This window comes from Apaloderma vittatum, unplaced genomic scaffold, assembly GCF_000703405.1.
Source record: "Apaloderma vittatum isolate BGI_N311 unplaced genomic scaffold, ASM70340v1 scaffold5320, whole genome shotgun sequence".
In the NCBI taxonomy this organism is placed as follows: Eukaryota; Metazoa; Chordata; class Aves; order Trogoniformes; family Trogonidae; genus Apaloderma; species Apaloderma vittatum.
This window is the reverse complement of record NW_009694924.1, coordinates 75,358-100,907: the sequence shown is the minus strand read 5'-3', so window position 1 is coordinate 100,907 and position 25,550 is coordinate 75,358. Positions and strand designations below refer to the sequence as shown.

Below are 25,550 nucleotides of genomic sequence, written 5' to 3'. Positions count from 1 at the left end.
TTTACTGAGGGTACATTCAATTCCCTCGTCCTCGTTAATTCTTCAGTTATGCAATAGTATCTATATATGCATGAGCACTAATTTCATCATCATTTCTGCAGCCACAAACATTACTTAAATAGCTCCTTTAAAATAGTGTAATGGAGAAATATTTTGACATGTGAGCACTGAATGAGATCTTATAACAGCACAGAAAAGGGCAATAATTAGATTAAGCGTTGTTATGAGTTTCTTACACGTGGAAACCTGTAAGTGACAGGAACTTGGAACTTTTCATGGATTTATCGAGAATTCTTAGCTGCAAAATTAAGCTAGAACATAGCAAGTTCCACTTCAACATGAGGAGAAACTTTTTTACTGTGAAGGTGACGGAGCACTGGAACAGGCTGCCCAGAGAGGTTGTGGAGTCTCCTTCTCTGGAGACTTTCAAAACCTGCTTGGATGCGTTCCTGTGTGGCTGCCCTAGGGGATCTTGCTCTGGCAGTGGGGTTGAACTAGATGGTCTCTAGAGGTCCCTTCCAATCCCTGACATTCTATGATTCTATGATTCTACAATTCTATGATTCTAGGATTCTATGGTTCTTGACTCCTTCCCAGTAAAGTATAGGTAGGAATTTTGGCTTGCCCTCATTTGAGAGTCTGAACAAGAAAAGAGTGCTCAGATATTAAATAAGCCTCCTCAAATGGAGGAGACATGAGTGATGATGGCTAAAGAGTACTTGGGCAACATTAGGAATAATTAGGAATTACTCAATCAATGTTAGTTCAAACAGTATTAAAATACCAGGGGACAGACAATGTCTGTATCTCTGACATGGGGCTCTTCCATTGAGGACACTGTCACAATTTTTTTTTTAAAAAACTGTTTTGTTTGGTTTTCATTCTCTCTAACTTTTTCCCTTTAATTTTGAAGTAATGGGCAAAACATTGTTACATCTAATGCAGTTGTGCCTTTTGGAGTATCATAAATGAATGGATTTGTGGCAGTCAACCAGAGATCCTGTTCTGTTCCTGTCACATTCTTTAAATTGCCAAAGATTTTGTAAACAAAAAAAAGGCACATTCTGAATACATGCAATATTTAATATTCATGCTAATGCTATTTAAATGACCTGAATAAAAGTAATATTAAACCTTATATTACTAGTCAGGAATTCAGAGTGATATTAACTTTACTTGCTCTAATAGTTCCTCTAACGCATGCCCATAAAGGAATTCCCATTCATTCTTCTGATTATTACTGGTAACATCAGTCTTTGGCCAGCATTGTGCATAAGAGGTGGGATCTATTTAACCTGACTTGAATCATTCACTGAGGAGATGTTTACATTTAAGTCAGTGAAAATCCTAGATAATCTAGACCCCCTTTACGTCTCCAGGAGGACCTACTTCTGTCCAGGGATTTATCCTGTGCGTAAAAAGGGAAGAATTTTTCTTTTTTGGCCTAGTCCCTACAAAGTTACTGAGACAGCTACTGAGTCATACTCTCAAATACCAGGCTCCTTCTTGTTTTTCCAAGATGGTAAGAAACCTCCAAAAGATTCTAGGTGCTGCAGCATAAAGGCTATCACAGCAGGAAGCTACCCTAGAAAATGAAACCTTTTAATTCCTTCGTGTACCTTATGGTCCCACCACCTATTTAGCAATGCTTTGTACAACCTCAGCACCTACATGTCCAGATGAGGAGATAGGACAGTCCTAGCAGCAATATGGAGAGGTGAGCTGAGGGGATGGAAGCTCAGCTTGGGATGACAGTGTTAGACAGGCTTTTGTGAGGGAATTAGGAAACTTGTCTTCAGACTAGTTCAGTGTTCGGCCGCTCAGGTTTCCTCAGGGTCCCACATTTTCTAACGGTGACCCAGGGGAAGGCTTATGACAAGCTCCTGGACAGACCTGAAATCTCCCTCAAGCAGCAGATAGTGGTGTATGCTCTCTAGCATGTCAGTATATATTCCTGAAAGCTGGGACATATTAATATCACCTATGTCAAGAACAGCAGCACTCTCCTGAAAAGCATTATATCAAAGGCTGATCCTGAAGTAACCACAAATCAATTGGCTGCCATGGTGATGTGCTGCTGTTAGGGAGAGTGTTTCTAGGAATGGCACCAGAGAAAACACAAGCTTTGATTATTTGACACAAAACAATAAAAAAAATAGTAAATTTTTGTGCACGGGCAGATGAGTGAGATTAACCCGCATCTATCTGGACTGCACTCAAAATTCAAGCTGTGCTGCTAAGGTCTTCAAATTTGAATGAAACATGCCCTGAGAACCTACCTACTGTGTTGTGCCACCGATTGACTGCAAACAGCCTGCTGCAAGTGACGGTCACCACAGCGGGAATGGTCAGGTGGGGCAGCGTGTTGGCTGCCACGTGGGTGACAGGGGAATTGGATGGGAACTTCAGCACCATGATGACATCCTGCTGCATCTGATCTTTAAACATGAGGGGGCTCTGTGGAAGGAAACACTGTTGAGTAGAAAGGAGAAGAGAGCAGAAGAAAACAGAAGGGATAACACAATTAGTGAGGAGGTCTGAGGGAAAAACAAGGTTAAAAAAGAGCAGGCAAGCATGTGTACGTACAGGGACAACAACACTACCTGCACGTCTACTCTAGTGATGGAGGAGAGCAAGATCAGAAGCTATTATTGGATCATTACATGGGGACAAGTGGAGAATAGGTAGGGTAAGGGTTATCATTACAAAACGCAAAATGACCATTAGCATTATTTACTATACATTAAAATGTAAAACTATACAGCAGTTAATACAATAGAAGTATGAGTCAAATAAAAGAGTTAATCAGTTAATACATATAAATGCTATAAACTACAACAGTTGAAAAAAGAAATTTTGAGAAGGACTCAAAAATTCACAGACATTTAATTTTTCGTAATGAATTCTGTGTGTGAAATATAGCACTTCCGAACATAGTCAATTTAATTCTACGTAAAGCGTATACTTATTAGGGAGTCCATAAGTAATTATGAATATGATTGATGATTCTACAAGTGACATGTTTTTCTGTACATGAACAATAATATTGTTATTAAGTACCAGTTTTAATGTTATTCAACCACTGTCATAAAAAGTAAATTATTTTTAGAAGTTTGAATAATCCTTTCTACTTACCACTTTATTATTAAAAATATATTATCCGTAACTTAAGAATATAAAATAAATACTGTGTACTTTTGACACTACGCATTATTTAAAGTAACACAGCTAACACTTCCAGATCAAATTCCACTGTCGCAGTGTACAGTTAGATAGAGTGTTTTCCTTGTAGACAGATAAAATGATTGAAGCTAGTGCATGTATTACTGTCGATTTACAAAACTTAAAGGAAATATCTAGCTCTAAGCATATAACCAAAGGCACTGAGGGGGTCAGAGATTTGTCTTGTCCAGTCTGTCCATTTAATCTAATTCTTTGCAAGAAGCACAGAGAAGGATGCATTAGGAATGAATTTTGGATTTCAAATTGAAATTCAAAATATACATTGTATTGTCCCAGGGGAACAGGGGGTAGGGTTCCAGCAGAATTTGAACTCCAATACTTCATTTTTGTCAAGCAGGCATTGTTCATAAATCAGCCTTAACAAGGCATCCCTTAAAACAAAACAAAGCAACGTTCTCATTCTAAGAAAAGCCTGCAGTCATTCCCACCCCTTGCAGAAATAAGCATGTAAACACGTAATTATTGAGTGTATATTTATGAAGATATGGCTTTTTTATACAACATCAGACAGGAAAAACCAGGACTACAGGAACCTAAAGCTATTCAAATCTCCGCCTTGCTCTGCTAGAGCACTGCGAGCCCACGCTTCCAGAAGAAACTACAGCTGCATGGGCAGTGGAGGGCATTAAAAGTGTTGCTTAATGGGTACTTTATGACCTACAAAAGATTCTCAGGTTCAAAAGGAACACCTTCCCGGCCAGCAGTTATGTCTCACCAGGTGCATGGCAGAGCTCCGAGGCGGATGGGGCTCAATGAGCAACTGCGATGGCGTCTGTCCAAAGTTCTGTATCTGCGCCTCCATGGCCTGCGGGCGAGGGAGAGGGACTGTCATGAGCAATATGCATCAAGGAGAGAGGTCAACACACTGTGTGACAATGCAGGCATATCCCAAGTCAGCCATGAAAAAAGTCCAGAAAATTCACCCGGTGCTCTCCTCCCAGGCTGCAGACTCATCCAAGTGTTAGTATTTTGTAGACAAGCTTTGCTTCTCCTTTCAAGCATGCTTCAGTTAACCAACTAACCATTCTCATTTCCAGTATCTGGTGTTATACGTGAAAATGTTAACCGGTGAGGACATGCAGTTCAGGTCTTGAGAGGGCCTTTTTTTTTTTTTTTACACTAAAAGGAACAAATATACCTTAATAAAGTCCTTTGTAAGGAGGAAAGTATGAGGATCTCTAATAAAATAAGCCTCTGGAATCTTAAATGGGGGGAAAGAAAAGCAAACTGAGAAACAAAGTTCATGTCTAAAATATAATAAAACGCAATATAATTAGTATTTCAACAAAAACATTGGTAAGTTAAAACAAAAAAAAAATGACAGAAACAAATCATGCCAGGCATAGTCAGACTAATGCAAAAATCTTTCCAAGTTGCATACATTCACTAAGAATTTATTTCACGCTTAATTTTATTGTATTTTTTTATAGCCTTTCAGGCTTCACAGGTTCAAAATTAAACTTAGCAATTTCAATACATTCCTCAAGACTTAAATCTACTTTCAGAATAAATCTGGAGTAATTTAATAGGCAGTAGAATACAGCCCACATACTGAGATGATTCCACCACTCAAATAGTTAATTCAAACAGAAATATATTTAAGACATATTCTTTAAAAAACTGACAAAAGACTGCTTCTTGTAGAAGCAATGCTGTTAAAGAACACTCACTTTTCAGTCAGGTGCTATTTTATTTGACCTTGTAAAACTGAGAATACAACATTCATAGAAAACTAAATCGGCACATTATGAAATGCACTGTGCATTATGTACCTATATATATACTGTACCCTGCACTACTGACCCTTAATATTTTTCTTGAGGGCTTTATGAATTTTTTCATTTGCTACCACACAAGAAACATGAAAAAAATCCAAAACATTACTAACTTGATAAATTACATTATTTCTTTCAGACATAAAATGCTAAGAAACACAATTAATACCCTATGATACAGAAGAATACTTTTAATCTACTTATTCTGTAATTCCTACAAGCCAATCTGTGTTTTCCTCCTTTTTTGCAGCATAGATGCAATTACAGATGTTAGAGATTTCCTCACAGGTCACTAATATCTACGACTCTTGATGCTCTAGGTTGACAGGTACATAATAGAATGCCAGACAAAAACACATGCCAAAAATAAGAAACTTAATGCAAAGTCCAGTCAAGCAGCTGATGGACTTTCAATGGATTGTAGCCTTAGCACATTTGATGCTGTAATTAACCCAGTACAGGTGATTTCTTTTTTTTTGTTGACTAATTCAGAGTGAACTTCAGTCTCCAAGGCACAGTGTGTTTCCTGGGAACTGCTAAGCATCTCGGGCTCTATTAACATCATTTCATGATGAATTAAGTTAAAACTATAAATTAATGTTATACAAAACCAATGCGTTTGTGTGGGCATATGTGTGTACATGTCTATGAAGCAGCTATCTATAGGTACCACACAAAGAGTATCTCTTTATACACTGTGTAAGATAACTTCAGTCATGCAGACACTTTGTATACAGGAACAGAAAATTCACTTCAAGTCAAATCAAAAGTAGTATTTCTACTCCATTCAGTACTCCAGAATTGATTTGCCTGGTGGGGAGAAGGGAAGGGAACGATACTTGTCTGTGAAATTCATTTTCAAAATGACAAAGACTAATAGTAACAATATGAAGCACTGCGAGATATATGCTTCCATGCAGATCTGTCAATGATATATTCAGAAAAGTAATTTCCACTTTCCTTTTTCCAAATAATTATCAAGGTTAATTTAATTTTAATTTTTGAAAGAATTCTGTGTTGAAATAAGAGTGTGAATTGTATTTGGCAGCAGTGCTGAAGAAAAGCAAATCTTCAACTCCCACCCTTTATAGTCATCCCTTAAATGATACTTCTGTTCTCTTGCAGGCCCATTGAAATGAATTATTAGCTTCTTTTTCGGTGCTGCCCAATTCTAATATACACATTTACTTTTGTGTTGTCCAGCGATGGCAAATTCTGATTGTTTGGCTGTAAATTCTGCATGCATTAACTTTGCTGGCTTTGCATCCCTGTTCAGGTAGATATATGACAACAACAGAGGAAGAAAAACAGAAGCAGAATACAATAATAAAACTGGATGCATTTTTCAGACTATAAGGAATGGACACAAAATACAACTGTCAAAAGCAACTGTTGTTTTGCAGCTGAAGATGCCCTGGTAAATAATCACTTACATACTTTATGCACCCATAATTTTAAAATATGTAAGTTAATGCCAAGCCGTTCTGTAATGAGAACATATGCAGAATCAAGACCTGGATATTCAGGGAATATTGAACATTTTTGCCGGCCTGCCCTTACAAGACAACCACCTCTCCCCCACCCCATGGATAGTAATGTTGTCCTTTTCTTACAGAAATACAATTTGTAAAACTGACAGATCTTAGAAACATTAATGAAACTGAACAGTGTTTCTTTAAAAATACCCATAATATTCAACTACTACGCTGAGACTAGAATCTGCACAACACCACAGCTGTGCAGAGCTACAACCAGTATTCCGTTCTGGAGCTCACAACACTTAAAAAGGACAGAAAAATCTTGTCAAAACTTAGCACAGAAGATAAACATAAGCATACAGAGATAAAGTGACTGGCCCAAGGGTATTCCTAATGCTGCCTCCTATCAGATCGCTTGACACAAAATGAAAAGCAGGTATAGAACAGATCTGTGAATAATAATGTAATACATTGATTTGTTTACAGCAGAACTCTGGCTGTATCTGAAATTAATCTGAAAAATGGTAAATGTACACCACAGTTTTTTCTTGAACTGTAAATCATCAAACTTTAGATTTATTTAATGGTCTTAAAAGTTTCATTCTAATTAATCGATTTCTTTTTTCCCATCAGATCTTGAGTATTGTGTGCAAAGTGCTACATCACTCCCTGAGACACACATTCTAGTCAGATTAATACATATTTTAATAAAATAAAGTTTATTCTCATTTCACATTCAAATGTCATTTGTTTAGAAACAATATAAGCTTGGAATTCAGCAGCTGCCAGATTTAACATTTTCAGAACAACAAAATAGAAATTATATTAGTTTTCACTTTCTTAATAAGGTGTTGCAGAAAAGCTATTTAGTGAGCTGATTTGAGATTCCCTACTGTTTTTAATATGCATAAAATGAGATTTGTACTCCAGACACTTCAGGGAGTATCTGTTAGGACATGATCATGTATTGCAGAAATATAAAATGGGTCTTAACTTTTTATTTGATGATCATGAGTCAGAACAAGGAAAGAAAAAATATCTGCAAACTTGCTGGAAAATCAAAGTTTAATATCAGTTGATCTCACACATCCTAATTTATGTAATTAAGCAAGACACAACTTCATAGCACTTAATATTGGCTATTTAACAATAATATAGAGAGATTTATATTATATGTTTACACATATTTTAGTCAAGAAATCAATATATCAAATCATTGAGTCTTATGAATTATACTAATTTTCAGATACAATAAGTAATATCCTCAATGTATTTTTCTCAAAGGAAGTAGATTATTGGGTTCCAATTTTTATGCTTAAAGGCAGACTGTACTTTCACAAGGACACTGAGATGCTTCTCTGCAACCTGGAAGAATAGTCCTTAGTGTCAGCTTCCTGTGGAATTAGTTCCGTACATCTGCTTTGCTCATTCTGCACTCAACTGAAATATTTGTGTTTTATTTCTTAACTCTGGTGGAAAGAAATACAGATCTGACATTAAACAATTCAAGCAGTGTATTTCTTTAGGTGTAAGAACTATTTTCAGTGGTCAGAGGCAATGCCTCCAACAGCAAGCAATGTAACAACAGGAGCAGAGCTGCAGAGCAAAAAGAGTTGGAAGAGTTGGTCTTAGAATAGAAAAGGTTTTAGGTTTTACTTTTTTTCACTTGGAAAGGACCTACAAAGATCATCTAGTCCAACTGCCTGACTGCTGACCAAGAGCTAAAGCACTTTACTAAGGGCATTGTCCAAATGCTTTTTAAAAACTGACAGGCTTGGGGGATCCATCACCACTCTAGGAACCCTGTTCCAATGTTTGACCACGTTCTTGGTAAAGAAATGCTTCCTAATGTCAAGTTTGAACTTCCCCTGGTGCAGCTTTGAACCATTCCCACATGTTCTATTACTGAATAACAGGCAGAAGAGATCCAGTGACACCCTCATCTTGAGGAACCCATGCTGAAACCGTGCCCACTGCTTGGTTTTCCCACCAGGGTTGCTCCAGCTCTCGGCTACTTACATCCCTGGAACCCACAGTTCCCACATTCCAAAGATGCTCTGCAGTGTCAATGAAAGCATGGCAAGTAGGAATGATCGGCAGAATAATTTCAGAAGCAAATTTCTAATCAAAATGGAAATGCTAGAATTGACTCATCTGAAACATCACAGAAGTGAAGGTTTTGTTTGCCCTTTGACATAGCTTTGCAAAAAGGGTAAGCCATGAAGTAGGGGATTTTTTTAACATGATTTTAAATAAGAGTTCTTTAGAAATGCAAGTAAAATCTACCAACATATTAATGGTTCATCTCATTTGCAAACTCCTGTTTCTGACAGAGATGCCTGGTGACTACATAACACGAGAAATATAAAAGAATGAGCACTTTTGAATCACGGAGGGAAGAAAGAAATTCCTAAAACCAGACTGCATTGCAGATAGTCAGGCAATGATTTTAATCTTATGTGAAGTGGACTTGTTTTATTCATCTTCACTGATTACTACCATAGTCAGTTAAACTTCCTAAAATACATATTTGAGTTTCTTATTTATTTATTTTTACACACTTGGTATTTTTATTACTAAGTCCCATAAGCCTGGTGTGTTTTGTTTTTCTTGCAAACCAAATTCAGGTTTTCCTATAGTCCATTTTCACCTGTGCATCAGGACTGCATCCGATGAAGGGCTAGAGTCTGTAGGCATTTGAGAAATACACAACACAGCAATAGTCATCCAACTCTGTCTTTCCTGAAAGTTATTTCTTCTTTGCATCCAAGTGAACACAGGAATCCTCTGTTCTCCCCTAGTGCAGCCAGCATGCTCGACAGCCCCCAAGCACTGTCTTCTTCATAGCAAAGGTGATTGACAGCCCTTCAGTGAGTAGCAAAAGCAGCTTGAAATGATACTATTTTGTACGAGTCGTGTGAGAAACTGCTTTTTTATTTGCATTTACAGCTGTTAAGCAGCAGTAATATTTTCAGGACTTCTTATAAGTTGGTTTAAGAACATTGATTTCCATTTTATTATTGTATGTTTGGTGGAAACAAGTGCTGTAGTTTAAACACAAGCAATGACTTAACTAGTCTGGAGGCTTCAATACAGTTGGTTATTTAATCAGGGTACTCAAGGGACTGAAAGATGGGCACAGAAATGGATTTTCTGCACAGGTCGCTACTTTATTAATTTAGCAATGCAGCAGCAGCAACCTTAAGCTCTTTCCCCTCACAGTAGGTATCTCATTGGATCCAGCATGCAATTAAATGGCGCCCCATCAGAAGACCAATAGCTCAGAGCTGACCTTCAGCCTCCTCCCAGAGTCAGTCCACCCCTGAACTCCTTCCTCATTCCCGCATGAAAGGGAATAACACTACGGAAGAAATGAGACTGTGAAAGGTAAGACCTCTCATTCTCTTTACGGGCATGAGTCACATTGGTGACCTTGTCTGTCCCAGGGAATACTGCCTTTACCCTTCACATTTACCTCACTAAGCTATTAATTTTGATACCTAGTTCTTCCCTCTTTCAGCTTTTTAATTCTTCCTTTCTTGCCCCTGGTAGTCCAATACGCCATGGCACAAACCTATGTTAAATACTCTACCAGCTTAAGCAAGCATTTGTTTAATATACTGCAAATGAGGAATAAATTCAATACATTTCACAAACAGAAACAGAGAAGGTAAAGCAAAAATACCCAATAAAGATGCATATCCTGCAGCCAGGCTAGTTTTCTCTGAGTGTCCCTTACTCTTTCAGGCATACTTTCACATGCGAAGTTCCCATGTGCCTGAGCACAAACATTTCTTTTTTCTCTCTAGCAGCCCATTCTCCCGAAAATCAGGGAAAACTTCCTTACACTGAAAAGGGCTAAGGTTGAGTGAAATGCTCCCCTCCCTTCCTAACTATACTAGAAGGAAAAAAAACCACCAATTTTCTGTAGTTTTTCGCTTTCTTGTATGCTTCCAACTCTGCTTGGAACAAAAGAGCTTACCACTGACACAATGAAATTCTCTCATGAAATTACACTAAAAACTACAGCAAACTCTATTGTGCTCTAACGCAAATATCTTTAACTCTCCGTTCCTCTGACAAGGTCTATGTTGTTATAGGGGCTCCTCAGGCCAAGCTTCTCAGTTCATCACTTTCTTTTTATAGTTCCAATAATCTTTAAAACTGTGGGTTTTGCTCCCAGCCCATGGCAACTTCACTGCCTTTTTTTTCCTGCTGTTTGCCTATATACAAGGCAGACAGCGAGCATCCCTTTGCTCGTAGAGTCAATGCTGTGCAAAACTCTAAAACATAGGCTGGAACTGAAGTAAGTCATACATTTATTTATAGTTTTGTTTATAATTACAATCAAATTTGTTTCTCCTTCAAATAGACTAGACTGGAATATTTCACTGGGAAGGGTTTTAAAATGACCATCTAGTGCAACTGCCTGACCGCTTCAGGGCTGACTGAAAGCTGAAGTACGTTCTGAAGGGCATTATCCAACTGCCTCTTAAACACTGACTTACTTGGGGCATCGACCACCTGTCTAGGAAGCCTGTTCCCATGTTTGACCACCTTCCCAGTAAAGAAATGATTCCTAATGTCCAGTCTGAACCTACCCTGGAGCAGCTTTTAACCATTCCCACGCACCCTGTCACTGGATCCCAGGAAGAAGAGCTCAGCACCTCCCTCTCACTTCCCCTCCTCAGGAAACTGCAGAGAGCAATGAGATCATCTCTCATACAAAGAACATTTTATTATCCTCATTTCACGCCATTTTCTTCAGCTGAACTATTGTATTTCTTATGTTCATGTTTGTAATAATTCCTGTCCCATACAGATTGGTAACATTTACTGAAACTCTTGTGTGTTCATTGATGCCATGCCAAATGAAATCATTGGTCTGTCATCAGTCACCCAAATCTGTATTAGGTTTATAAAAGAAAACGCTGCTTTCTTTGATCATTAAGTTACTGAGTACAATACATTAGGAAAGATTTTACTGCTAAGTTATTTTTTGAGAGATGTAATAGCATGATACAATAATTTATTAAATATATAACTTGATTCCATAAATAGTTAAGGTTTTGAAACCTGGACAATCAGGATTTTGTTTTTAGATGATTGATAATTGCCCTGAAATAATTTTCCTATTGTTACATAATGGACAACGTCAGAAACAAGGATTCCTCATGATCTGACAAGTAATTTTATCTTTTCTGAAGATGTTCCCTTGTTTCTTTCAAAACAAGAATTTATTTTGTTTTATAAGTGACTGACTGAAATAATTTCTCATCACCTACACTCTACCTATATAAGGAAACATTTCCATATCCTCTTTTCATTATTCAGACACCAACACTTACAGTTTCATTCAGAAAGCTACATGGACAAAAGCTCTATGTGATTTGTTGGGTGAGAGGCCAATCTAGATGATCTTTCCCATCTGGTGCTTGGAACTATGGAACAAGTTTCCCTTTGACGTCTTAATTCTGCAATGTAAATTACTAAAACCTACACCTGCAACATAGAATTTCCCTGTTGATACTACTGGTTTGTATTATTCCTTCATGTGATGGCAATCAAAGCATCACAACATGCAGAATTGCAGATGTGTCCTAGTATTTGCAAACCAAACCAAACCAGTTCCATTGCCTCAATGTGCCTCCTATTGTATAAATTCTGTTACTGACAGAGAGTCCTCACTCTTGGGTCTCAGCAAGATCTTGCTCAGAACATCATCTTCTATCCTGGCCAAATTGTTCTTTCTTCCTGGATTTGTGTTGCCAGTTATATGTTCCAAGAAATTCAAGTTCTTGTTACTATCAAAACTGCTCTTGAAGCTATCCTTGCCTGCTTCTCTGCATATTTTCTTTTTTTTTCCTTTTTATTTTCTTTTTTAATCTGCCATTGCAATCCTAGGTTGTCATACCTTTTACTTCTTGACATTCTTACTCAGGAGTTTTTGCTTTTAAGCCAAGTGTTTCCTCTGCTCTTCCTTATGTCATCCTTTAACTAATTTCTTTTTGTCTTTTGCATATTAAATACAAGCCAGGATGCTGAAATCTTAATCTACGGTTTTAGATCTTTGGGATGGATTTATTTATTATTATTTTGAAACAGATGATATAACACAAATATTCCTTTCTGAAAATATTCCTAGGATTCCAAGCACATTATCTTCAATAATGAAAAGTTATTTCAAGGCATTTCCTTGAGTAAGAAATAAAAAATCCTCTGAATTTCTAAATGTAGCTTCTCTTCTGACTGGAACAGCTATAGATTCTCAAAGTCTACAAAAGAAGAAGTGAAGGAATAAAAAAAAAATATTTGAAAACTGTCATTAGCATCCCTTAGTTGGCAGTCACTAAAATTTACAGGCATTTTAAAAAAACCCCACTGCTGCTGTCTGGGATGCTACAATTGTTTCCACATGTGAAAAGCAGTGAGCAACAGCCAGAAAGCTTGAAGTTCCAGTTGTGTTAGGTTAAAAATTGCCAGTAATACTTTTCAAAACACCATCAACTGCACTTAGAAACCTGCTAAACTTTCCAAGTCAAAAGTACCTAAGTCTTTTTTGTTTTGAAATGCCTAACTAAATTACATTATACAACATCCCATACAGCTCTGAGAAGGCTGTAAACATCAATTCTCTGCATTAACAACCATACCCAGAGCTCTCTCTTTCTATGGTAATTTCTCCACTTCTATAAGACTTTCAAGGACTGCCTTCCTAACCCTGTCACCTCCTCCTTCTTTGTGCCAAGAGCTCCAAATGTCCTTTCCGTCCTTTTCCCCTCTTTGTTGTTCACCTGGCTTCTCATGCTCCCATTGCACCGTGGCCTCTCTCTCCCTCCCTCCCTTGAAAAGACAGAGCTTGTGTAAATTCCCATCTTGCCATGCAATTCCATTTCCCCTCCTTCATGCCTCATTTTCATTTCTCTCCTTCAGACATGAAGAGAAGCTGCTCACCTTAACCTGTTCCGTTAAACACTACAGCACATGCAGGGCTTTGCTCTGGGCAACAAATGAAGGTACTTTTGGTTTTCCTATTATATTTTTAATAATATTTTAAAAATAAAACTCACACATCACTGATCCATCACCATTTATACTAATCAGAATGCTGAGTTGAAAGCAGAAGCTAGTTATTCTGTGGCAACAAAGATAGTGGTATAATTACATCTTTACGATAATAAAGCTCCAGATAATGTCCAGGAATAGAAATGCTACAAGACAGAGAAAGTGCTTCTGAAAAATCTCCTGTTACTTTTCTCCATTGAGGCAGAAGAGGCCAAAGAAGAAAAAAATAGCCTGACTTTGCTGGCACCCACATAGCTGCTGGAAGAAAAGGATAAACTAACCAGGATGAGAATAAAATACAAGTACCCTGGACTTGTTAAGTACTTTGGGGAGTAATTGGGAGTGGAGCCAGGGAAGTAGCACTGGACTACTTCCCATGGGTTTCAGAGAGGCTGATGTCATCTGAACAGCTCACTACCTCTTGCACATCGTGAAATTCTGCTCTGTGCCTTTAGAAGGGAGGACTTGTTGGGGACCACATCAGGTTTAATACTATCTATTAGCTCCCCTTGCCTTTGGTTTTGTTTAAGACACCATGTATGTTTTTAATTGTCATATTTAGGAGTACAGGCATCCCATCCATAAAAAAGCACCAGTAATATCAGCAGGAGGTTTCACTGAAACTTTGAAACTTCACCCACCCTTTTCTAATTAATTTTTTTTTTCTTTGTGACTAAGAGCTTTCATAATGCATGCTTACAGCTGATTTTAACTATGCTTTTCATTTTAAAAGCTAAATTGTGACCTTTAAAAATTCACAGTTAACCTTTTTAAAATCAACAATAAATAAACAAATTTATCGCAGGAGGGAATGATTTTTTTAAAGAACAAAAATTCTTTAATTCCCCCAACTTTTTCACTATTTTTCTGTCTATCAACTGAATTTATTCTGTTTTTAAAAAAACCTTATTTCCTTACTCTTCTTCCATTTTAATTACACTTCCTTCCTCAATACTGTACTATTTTAGTAAATGCTCACATATTTGCATCATATTCTGTAAAACTACATTCATACATTTTGTGTAACATTCTGACAAAATTGGCAATATAAGGGAATGATACTGGCAATAAAAAGGGGAATGTATTTAGGATGATATTTAATTTTTGTGACTTGGTGTAAATTACCTGCAACTGAGTTTGGCTATAGGAAGTAGAAACTATTACTCTGGATAAGAATCTATACATGGCAGGTGCACGGGACATCTACTCACCACTTTTTTCAACCTGTTGACTTCAACTTATATAAATCAGCAAAGGATCAACCCCTGACGCAGAATGGCTTAAACAGTTAAGAGATCCAAAGAGGTAAAGTGACTGTCTTGAAAAATTTCCATCCATAATGTAGCAATTTGAAAAAAAAATTTCTACATTCATCATTAATTTGTAAAAATGAAAGACTTACAAAGAAAATTCTGATTTAAACAAAAAAAAATGGCTTATGATGGAAGCTAATATAATCACAAGAGGCACAGAATAATTACTGATGAAATAGCTGCATTCATGTTCTGCTTATAGATATCACCGTAACAGAACACAGCAGAATAAAAGATACTAATTAAAAAGTCCCAATTTTTCTCTCTCCCCATAATGTACATTCTTCCTAACAACATATTTTCACACTGTTTGCCCATTCTAGCTTGAAATAACCCATTTAATGTGGCTTCTGCAGTTTCTTTTCTCAGATTTGTACAGACAAAGCACAACTTATAGACCTTGGGAAACTTCTGCCTGAACTTTCCTGTCTGAATTTGATTCTTTAACTGCTGGTTAGTCTGGCATCAGATCAAGTAATATTGCTATCTCTGTTGGCGTGAGAAACTCTCCATATTCCTGCCTCTCTGCTCCACGTCCCCTTCCACTCTGCTATTTTCTGTCAAGCTCTTGAGAGCCTGTTCGTAAATCAGTTTTCTCTGTACTCTCATCACTAGGATGCTCTTCTCTGAACTCCCTCACATCTTTTGGCCAAGCCAGCAGAAAGAATGACACACCATGCTCACAAAGAAGTTTAATCAAAATGCAAGAGAAAGATCTCTTAGTGACTGTTCATACCTGACAGCAATTTGGCCAGTAGTTGACAAAAATTCAGATGGTCATAAACAGGTAGTGTTTTGAACTACAGGGACACTGATATCTTTGGAAGGAAAACTCACACAGGTTTCATAAACCCATTGCACAGAACATACACATCGTACTTATTTCTACTTAGTTTACTGTTAAGAACTTCTCCTGTAGGAAAACACAAAAGAAAATGAGGAAAACAGAAAAGCAAACAACAGAACAGCCCTTCTGCAGTAAGAAAACATGAAGGCATATTTTATCATTACAGAATGCATTTTAGCTATGAATTTTTTCTTCAAGTTTTTTCCTGGAAATAAAACATGATCATTAAACACATTTTTAATGCGAGGAAACCAGAATGGGTTCCATAAACCAAAGTATATATTATGTGTATTTTGTTCTTTTTATATAAATATAAAACTATACAAAATAAAAAATGTGACTTCAAGTTCTGTTTCTGCTTTGTCAAAAGAAAAGGAAAGCATGTGTAAAATCTTTCCTTGTCAATGAATGTGGTATTATAGTATTAAGAATGTGGTATTATAATATTATTGGTTCTCTTTATTATCTGAGAAGAAAGTAAATGCTGGCTTATCTTTCTATTCCCAGCTTCATCTTTCTATCACAAATCACTGGCCTTGTTCCCACCTTACAAAGGTGCTCTGAAGTTGGCAAAGCACATACTCTTTACTACAAATTGTGTTCAGAATGAGGCTCCAATCATCTGCCAGCTTTCAGCTTATCCACTGCAGGACACAAAAACTACCTCAGAATAGGGAAACCTTCAAAACTAACAGGTGAAAAAGGACTGAGAGGGAAGCACTTCAAACACACACTCTGAAGTATGTCACATATAATATTCATGGAGTTTAAGTGTATATTAGAATTTCAGGTTTGGAAACAGGTTCTACTGTTACATTTAAAATAAATGTTCTCATTTATTTTCAGGGTTTAGTTTATGAAGAAATAATTCTGTTTGGATTATTTCCCAGAGCGCATTCTTCAAAACTTCACTTTGTTCTTGACATAAATTGAAAACAATAATATAGATATACTGTACACAGGCTTCAAAATGGCATTAAAGAGGCACATTATCAATATGTTTAAAACATTTAGAAAGCTCAGTTTTGTGTCTTTCTAAGTGAATGACTAGATACTTAGACTGAGTAATATCTGTTCCAATAAACTGCTGTGTGTGAAATGTTTTGAATAACAGTTAATTTATGCTGAGGTAATGACAGCATAATATAACTGAAATCTGTGCTAATAGGAAAAAAGAAGCCCCTTCCAGCTATTTCTGTTACAATCAGCTGCAGTAATTTTCATTCCATCTCTCTCTGTCTCTCCCATATAAAATATTACTTTAAATGTATGTTAAAATGCTTATTGCCAATTTTAAAAATCAATAACTGGTACCTGCTATCCATATAGAGAAAAACAAAATAACCAGGCAATAAAGAAAGAATTTTCATATACAAGACCTATATTTTATATATTTCTGCAATAAAAGAGAGCAATTGCAGTTAATGATGTTCTTCTCATATTCAATTTGAGTAGGACTCCAGGATGTTGATAAAAATGCATTTGAAATTTCTAATGTAGATGAGAAGCAGCCCAACAATTTATTCCAAATACTCCTCAAAGTAGCTTGAGACATTTTTCTGGGCTATGAGTTATTTAAAAACACACCGGTACACCTCTGATGAATGAATTACCTGCAATATTTATCAAATAGGTTAGTTGAAGCGTCATCAGCTCAGCAGGGTATAGGTTGTTTGAACGCTTGATGTATGGCTGCTGGCATACATTGAGCAACGCCGAGCTTTTTAATCAAGAGTACAACAAATAATAAGCAAATCCCAAATCTAATATGAAATTTTGGACCAAAAAACCTCACCTGTATGCTACAATTTGTTTACTTCCAGGAATGATGTATTTTCTTAATTATGAAAAGATTCTGAATTCCCATCAACATATAGCAACACAATCCATGAATGGTCATGAATTCAGATCAGCACAGATTCTCTAAAATACTGACCACCTGATCTCTAATACATTAATTAACTGGAGATATCATGATCAATCATTAATCTAACTGTGGGTAATTGTTTTAATCAAAGGTAGAAGGATATTTTTAATTTGGAATCCTACGGATCAGATTATGATTTACGATTCATTTTCATAAATGGCTTGTGTTACTTAGGGTAGATGCTCCCAAAAAGCTATTTCATAGTAAAATTAGATTAATAATTAAATGTTTCAGTTATTCTGCTGTGAAAACCTTCTGAAAGCTCTTTCCCCTGAATGAGAAAGAAGTAAAAGAGCACACATTAAATTCAAAATAAAAGCCTATACTTTGGGGAATTACTGAATGGTAACTGACCTCATGCAATTTACAGAATCACAGAATCACAGAATGTTAGGGGTTGGAAGGGACCTTTGAAGATCATCTAGTCCAACCTTCATCCCAGCATGCCTAACCACTACACCATAGCCTCAAGTGCTAGATCTACTTTTTTTTTAAACACCTCCAGGGTTGGTGACTCCACCACCTCCCTGGGCAGCCTGTTCCAGTGCCTCACCACTCGTTCAGTAAAGAACTTCCCCCGAATATCCAATCTAAACTTACCCTGACGCAACTTGAGGCCATTTCCCCTTAATTTCTTAATTTCTTAATTTACATTAATTTCTTATTGAATAATCTGATTTAAGGTGTCTCCTCCTGTATTCGGTGTTTTCTGCAGGAACTTTTACCTACAGAAAGAAATATCTTACCCTTAAAAAATCCTTGTGTCATTCATCTTGATCTACAGAGAGCTATCATAACAAAGTGACAGCAAGTAAAACCTCTTCCTTTCCGATTTACAGAAGAGGATAGTGAATTCGGAAACTCACTGAAAAGACATAAAAATTATTATATCCATAGATGCTCCCAGTGTGAAACACCAAAATCCATTTAGTTTTCTGTTGACAGTTTCTTAATGCACAAAAAACAGATTCACGTGCCAGAAATACTACAAAGTAAGCAAGGTGCTTTTCCCCCAGACAGTATACTTCTGGAGAAAAAAATATCTGTTTTTTATGACTGGAAACACAGTATCTGGGAGTGAAAGAGATGTAGACTTTTCGACAAAAATCAACAGGATGCTGACTTCCTAGAGAAGAGCAGAGGCCTGAGCATATAAGAAAATAATTTCTACTTTGATGATGGCTTTTACTCGAATAACAGTTCTTTCTATACAGATTCCTTCAAATAACTTCAAAAACATGGGCATCAATTGTATTTTTAGCTTCCTACTTATTTCACCACTATCTGTACTCATTCCTAAGCAGGACTGCTCCTAGAAAAGACGACCATCCCTTGTATGGAGGCAATTAACCACAACTGAACATGTAAGTGGCCACTGCTGTGGGTACAATTCAATCAAGCAGATCCATAGGGGTGGTTTTGATATTCTTGTCACATCAAAGAAGCAGCGCCCAGAAGAAAAAGATCTAACAAGTTAAAAATGCAATCAGAATAAATAAGAATAACTCTGAGAGAAAGCAAGAACAAGCACATGGTTGCAAGGGCTGGCGTCGCTTGAAAGCGTTATACACTGCTATTGGAATAGCGTGTTAATTTTTTCCTCATAAATTTGCCAGGTTCAGTTGCCAGGGAAAGGCAAGCATTCCAGCTCCCTTTGTTAAAGATATATCTATCTTGCAGAGTCTTGACAGCCCTATCATGTCAGCCCTCTGTAGTAGCAAAGAGTGTTTCAGCAAGGAGGGGGAGGGGGAAAGAGGAAAGGAGGAGGAAAAAAAAAAAAGCGAAAACTGATGTGATCTACTCTGCTTCCTGTGGGCATATTTCACTATAGCAGATCCAGAGGGATGCTTTGTTATTCCTGTCAGATCAAAGAAAGAGATAACAGAAAAAAATATAAGAAGCAAAATAAAACCCAGAAATGAGGGTAACTGAAAAACACTGCAATACTATCGCATCATTATGACTTTTCAAATTATTTAAATATGCTAAATAACAAGTCATCACCAAAGAAATAAATATTGCATAGGCCATAGGCTCTGTTAGCTGCCAGAAAAACTGTCCTGCTAGGATTAGTTTACGGGCATAGCAACTGCCTGTCAAACACTAGCAATTTTAATCATTTTTCAATTTGCTGGGTGAGTTGCGAGTATGCTCAGGTATTTTGACAGGTGGCTGTTCGGATCAAATATGTGAGCCCAGTAGCTTCCCACCGCCTTTGCTTTCCTATGCACTTGCAATTCCTGTCAGACTGGGAGGATGTGAGTGTTTGGTGAAGATGCAGCAGTCGCAGGGAATTCAAGGTCCTGCACTGTGAAGCTGTACTTGCAGCTTGCATGGAACACAAGGATGACACAAAGTCAGCCTCAAGTCTAGGGCAAACCAACAGCCGTGCGATATAATGTTTCACCCGATTTTTTAAATGCATTTCTAATCATAAGCAGAAAGTCTAAAAAGAAAAAAAAAACAAGTAAATGAGAATAGAGATCTAGCCTATCTAAGATTTTAAATGAACAGAAAACTTGAAACAGTACTTTACTCCACACTAGATGTCCAGTAAATGTGATTAATTCAGCAAATGTGATTATCTCTTACGCACTAGCTGCCCACTTAATTATTTTGTGTTTCATCTGCAAGTTAGTACTGAAAATAATTTTAGCTCTTCTGTTGCGTTTTCTAATGACCAATATAATCATGCTGCTCCCTTGCAGCGCCCACATTTTGCATCATGCAGAAACAAGTTCCTAACTTGAAAAAAACCCACAACTCTACTGATTTTTGAGAACCCAAATTTCCAGGCATTTGGGAAAAATGAGGCTCCTACAATCAATAGACATTCCAGAAGAAACCAGGGGAGGAACTGTATTTTCCTAAAGAAGTGAACCAGTAACATCGAAGCACTATAAATAAACTACATTTCCAATACTGTTCTTTCTACATTAACATTCTCAGCACCAACACCCTGAAGTCAGCCAAATCTGTCCAGTGGAAAGGATTTGGATTATGATGTAAACTAACAGTAAAGACAATTCCAAATAACATCTAATGTCCGCTATAACTATTGTTTACATATTAAAAAGAGATACAGGCTTTGTACCAGGGATGTTCTGTCATGTTTCTCCACAGGAGAAGACTGTCATGGTAAAGTTCATTATCAATTACTGCTTTACAAGTACAAGATGAGTTAAGCTGTCATAATTTTCTCAGCCAGAGATCCTGTGCTGTCAAAGAATGTCAATTTTTAATCTGACAAAAGGAAGAAAATTATCTGTTATTCTGACCTCTAATTTCTTGACATTTTAATGCTGTAATTGCTGTGGTTAGTGCTGCAACCATGATTTCACCTGTCAAGTAAGAATGAATCAATATCCTTAAGCTGCTCTTCAAGTTTTAGTTTTCACATCACTGCTTCTACCTTAAAAAAGGAAAAAATTACAAATAGAATACTAGAGATTGCAATGATTTAAAAAAAAAAGAATAATTTGGGGCCTGAAAAAAATTTTGTTACACATTTTTTCTCCTCCTTATTACAATATGAAGATAGTTTTGCAATGTGCATAATAAGAGAGGTCATTAGAAGAGACAGAATTGGAGAATTTTTCAATTTCTAATCATAACAAATTGAACAACAAAATTAAATTTTATACATTCTGTGGAGCATTTGAGTCAGGACTTTCATGTTACCCTCATCACTATTTAAAATAAATTATACCGACCAAATATTTTTCTGGTAACAGAAAGCTACAAAGTTGTTTGAAAAATCTAAATTAGTATGTTTACATAAAATCAGCATATTTTACACATCCAGTGCAGATCTTCAGATGCCAAAGAGTTATTACAGGTGCAGACATGTGATTTCCTAGACTTTAGTAATCTAAAACAATGCTATCCCAGCATTCTGGATTTACCCATTGTGAATTTGCAAAATAGAAAATGAAGATAGCGCACCAGATGGAGAGTGTTCCATTAAATAGATCCAAACAGAACAAAAGCACAGGATGGTCATTTCTCCAGCGTTGAACAGTATAGACTTCTTAGAGGGCTCCCATATGCATGTGAGAAAGATGTAAGAATGTCAGGGATGAGTTATCCCGTCAGCGAATGTATTTTTGCTTCAGCTATAAGGCTACCGAGTCCTTTTCAGAAAGCTAAAACCAACATATTCCTCAGTGGCTACGTGAGGTGCTCAAGCAAAGGGTGAAAGCGAGAGGGCCAAGGTATGGCATGAACAGCTCACAGGGATCTCCCTTCTTAAATGATGTTTTTCAGTAAGCTCAGACCTAAACGGGAGGGGTTTGGTTTTTTTTATTTGGAGCCTTATTTCACTTGACAGCTTCTGCTAGAACTGAGCTCAGTATGAAATTAGTTATGGCCACAGTGTGACGAGGCCACCACTGTATTTGAGTCCATTAGTCTGATAACAACCGCTGCCTATAAGGTTGTATTGATCAGCTTATCTTACAGCGGTTTATTGAGAGCATTCACCATCCTCTGTGTGACAGAACAGAAATGTTGCAATTTATTTAGAAAATAAACATTCCGAGCATTTGGATACCAAGAGATGCATTTTCCTAGATAACTGCAAAACTCAATTAAGTTTAAATTGCAGTGTTTCCAAGTTAAGATGTCAGACACCACCACCTGCCACTGTAAAACATACTAAGCAATTGTTATCACTATTTTTAAAGGTGCTAGTGTTCCTATCCTTACATTTCTGGACTTGTAAGTGGCCTTCAGAGGCTTTTAAAAGGTCTTTTTGCTTTTACTTTATTTTCTGGAACATCTAGTAAAACCAGAATAAAGCAGATAATCAAGATGTCAAATACTTTATTACTGGCCAGAGAATGCTTGCTATTTTCATAAAAAGAGATCAGGGAAACAGAAGGCAGCTCTAAATCTATCTATATTACACATGCAATTTCTGACTAAATTATTTTTTAAGTACTTTTTAACCTTTTTACGACAAACCACTAATCACCAATGTCTGAGATCTCTTGGAGAAGAAAGCGTACTATTTTTCAATGCATGCCTACAGCCAGGTATCCATATATAACAAAAAAGAGGAGGATTCATTTTTTCTGGACATGTTGCTTTCTCATTGCTAACAGTAAACTTTATTTACTACTCTAACTGGTGGTAACGAAGGTAAATATGTACTTTTCAAAGTTTACATGGCGTAAATAGCCTAAGAAGAGGTTCATGCGCTACTGACTGACAGGGCATGGGTTAGATGTACAAGTGAGTGAACAAAAACATCTCTGTGAATTTTTTTAAATTTCTGATGACAAGTTATGCATGTAAGTAGAGCCACAGGAGACTTGAAGAGTCTCATCATGTCATAAGATGTTAAATAAGGTGCACAGACAGATAGATAGACCTCAATCCTACAAGCTGCCCTGTGGGAGTAGACCCTTAAAGTCAAGACATAGGAGTCTGCCCATGCAAATCAGGACCTTAAGCTGCACAAATCCCTTGTATTCATGGTGCTTGACACCTGGTTTATACTTTAAAAAGCATTGCTCCCTCATATCTCCAGTTTTGTACCTTATTGACTCTTCTCATGCGCAAAGTTTTGAATCTAGAAAACTATGTAGATATTAATATTAAATATTTGAGGCAGAGGGTTAAGAGTGATTCTGGCCATTCTTAAAACTAAGAAAACCCTGTTTACAAAATGCAAGCTTTGTAGTGCATAGTGTGAAAATCCAGAGGTCTGAATGTGTTTATTTTTAGTTCTATTCCTGAAAAAGCACCAAATGTAAGAAGATGCAACACACTACTAAAAACAACACACCCAAACCCAATATTTAGATGAATATGAATGCTTTCTAGAATCTGTTTCTTTCTGACATCTGTATATTTCTGTCTCAGAGATTGGAAAATATACAAACAAACAAACAAAAACCCATCGCCTGGCAATGTATAAATTATTACTGTTTTGCATACAGCAGATGGCAGCTATCTGGGGGAATGGAAGATTGTGTGTACAGCTTCATCACAGCGGTACTCATCTAGCAGCTGTTGCTTCTTCACACTTTTCACCAAATTTCAATTGTTTTAGCCAACGAATGGATGATATTAGAAAATGATCATTCAAATTAACAGCTGACTGAAAACAAATACAGCACTAGAAGGAAACATGTATCTGTATAGCTAGTGCAATTTTTTTTTAATTTGCCCGTAAATTTAAAATGCTTACTTGCGTTTATGCGCACACATATATATTTCACACATACATATATACAAATACTTGTATGCACAACAAATAGCAAACATTTTCTATTTCACTAACAATTTGATTGTACTTTACATGATTAACACAAAAGTAATTTGAATAATCGTTACTGCAAATACATCTCTTTCACACACATATTCTAACCAACATTACTGTCTGAAAAGGTTACATCTTTCTCCCTATGACTATGATGCATTTTCTTTTAGCTTTTCAATTCTACTAAGTGACCATAATCATATTATAGAGTCATAGAACGGCCTAGGCTGGAAGGGACCTTAGAGATCGTTTTTAATCCAGACTCCCTGCCGCAAAAGTAAAGTGTAAAAAATGGCAGAATATCTATTACAGAATATACTTTACGTTATAATTTCCCATATTATAGCTGACAACTAAATATATTAGCAACTTTAAGCGAAGAAAATACTTTGGGACATGTGTTTTATTGCTCATTTATTAACTCTTGCTTCTGAAGTCACCTACAGCCTAAGTTCTAAATCAAGTCACACACAATCATTTTCTCCAGCAGTGAAAGATGGAAAAAGTAGCATGTCTTGTGAGATGACAGCAGTTTTTAGGATGAAATGTCAGTAAACACCTACCTCCCTGAGGACAGGATCAGTGATACTGTCCAGGTTCACAGAGCCTTCATACGTTAGGTAGTGGAAAACATTGAGTGCACGCACTGCCTCTGGTCCTCGTTGCTTGTAGCCAAATATAAGGTCAATCCACTGATGAAGCTGACATGATACAAACTCGCTTTCCAGGGCCTGCAAGTGAACTTAGAGTTAGGAAGTAAAATCCATCTTACTATTTCATACTTAAATTACATCCTACCTTTGCCTATTAACTGAGGAAATATAACGTGTATTGTTACATTTCCTGTTCTGACTTATTTGTTATATTTTAAATCCTTCAAACATTAAAACCCAGTACTAATTATTTTGAGAAACACACTGAAAAGATATTCTTTCCTTCAGCTTTATATCATGCTAATTGTTTTTCTCAGCTACTGGATTTCTCCTAGCTGCAAGGGTTTTAATTATTAATTTTTGGTCTTGTTAAGTAAGTTAGGTAATTTGTGAAGAACAAACAATGAAAATGGGAAAACAATTTCAAAACTCCAATCTTCTAACTCATTTTCCAGCTAGTTGTAATCAATATTAAATCTAAACCAGAAACTTGAGAATTAAAAAGCTCTATAGGCAAAATGAAATTCTGGATTCCATGTGTAAATTGTGACTGATTTCTCAAAGGAGAAAAGCATGTTTCACACTCATTTTTGACATTATGTTGGTTCACTTATCAAAACAAAGGCCACAGCTAGTTAGTTTAAAAATGGCTTCAAGGATTGCTGTTCCTATATTCTTTCTCTCAACATACGGAAAGAGATTCATTTTAGACGAAAAAATTATAGTGTTACTGTTGAGCCTGATCCAACCACTGTGCCTTTCTGAATCATGATTGGCATCCTTAGTAGGTATCACTGCCTGAACTGGAGTTTTTGAAAGGCATTACATAGTTTCTCCTTACCCCTCTACCAGACCACCTGTCTTAAGTTTTCCTTGAACCTATACCTGGACACACAAATCATTCTCCTATAAAGACTCTTTCTCTGTTTAACATGGCATCTTTGCACACTCATTCCTTCTTTTCTAATGCTGCCTTTAGAG

General features: G+C 36.7%; 1 protein-coding gene across 1 annotated transcript in view; it reads right to left on the bottom strand.

Moving 5' to 3' along the window:
• Positions 1-2,279: 2,279 nt before the first annotated feature.
• LOC104273768 (neurobeachin-like) overlaps positions 2,280-25,550 on the bottom strand; it is a gene marked incomplete at its 3' end in the record, with an annotated part of 79,060 nt that continues 55,789 nt past the window's right edge. The window contains exons 8-10 of the mRNA XM_009869198.1: positions 24,480-24,647; positions 3,959-4,048; positions 2,280-2,472 (exon numbers count right to left, since the gene is read on the bottom strand). Coding sequence (XP_009867500.1) covers positions 2,280-2,472; positions 3,959-4,048; positions 24,480-24,647 — 451 coding nt within the window. The remainder of the gene's footprint in view (positions 2,473-3,958; positions 4,049-24,479; positions 24,648-25,550) is intronic.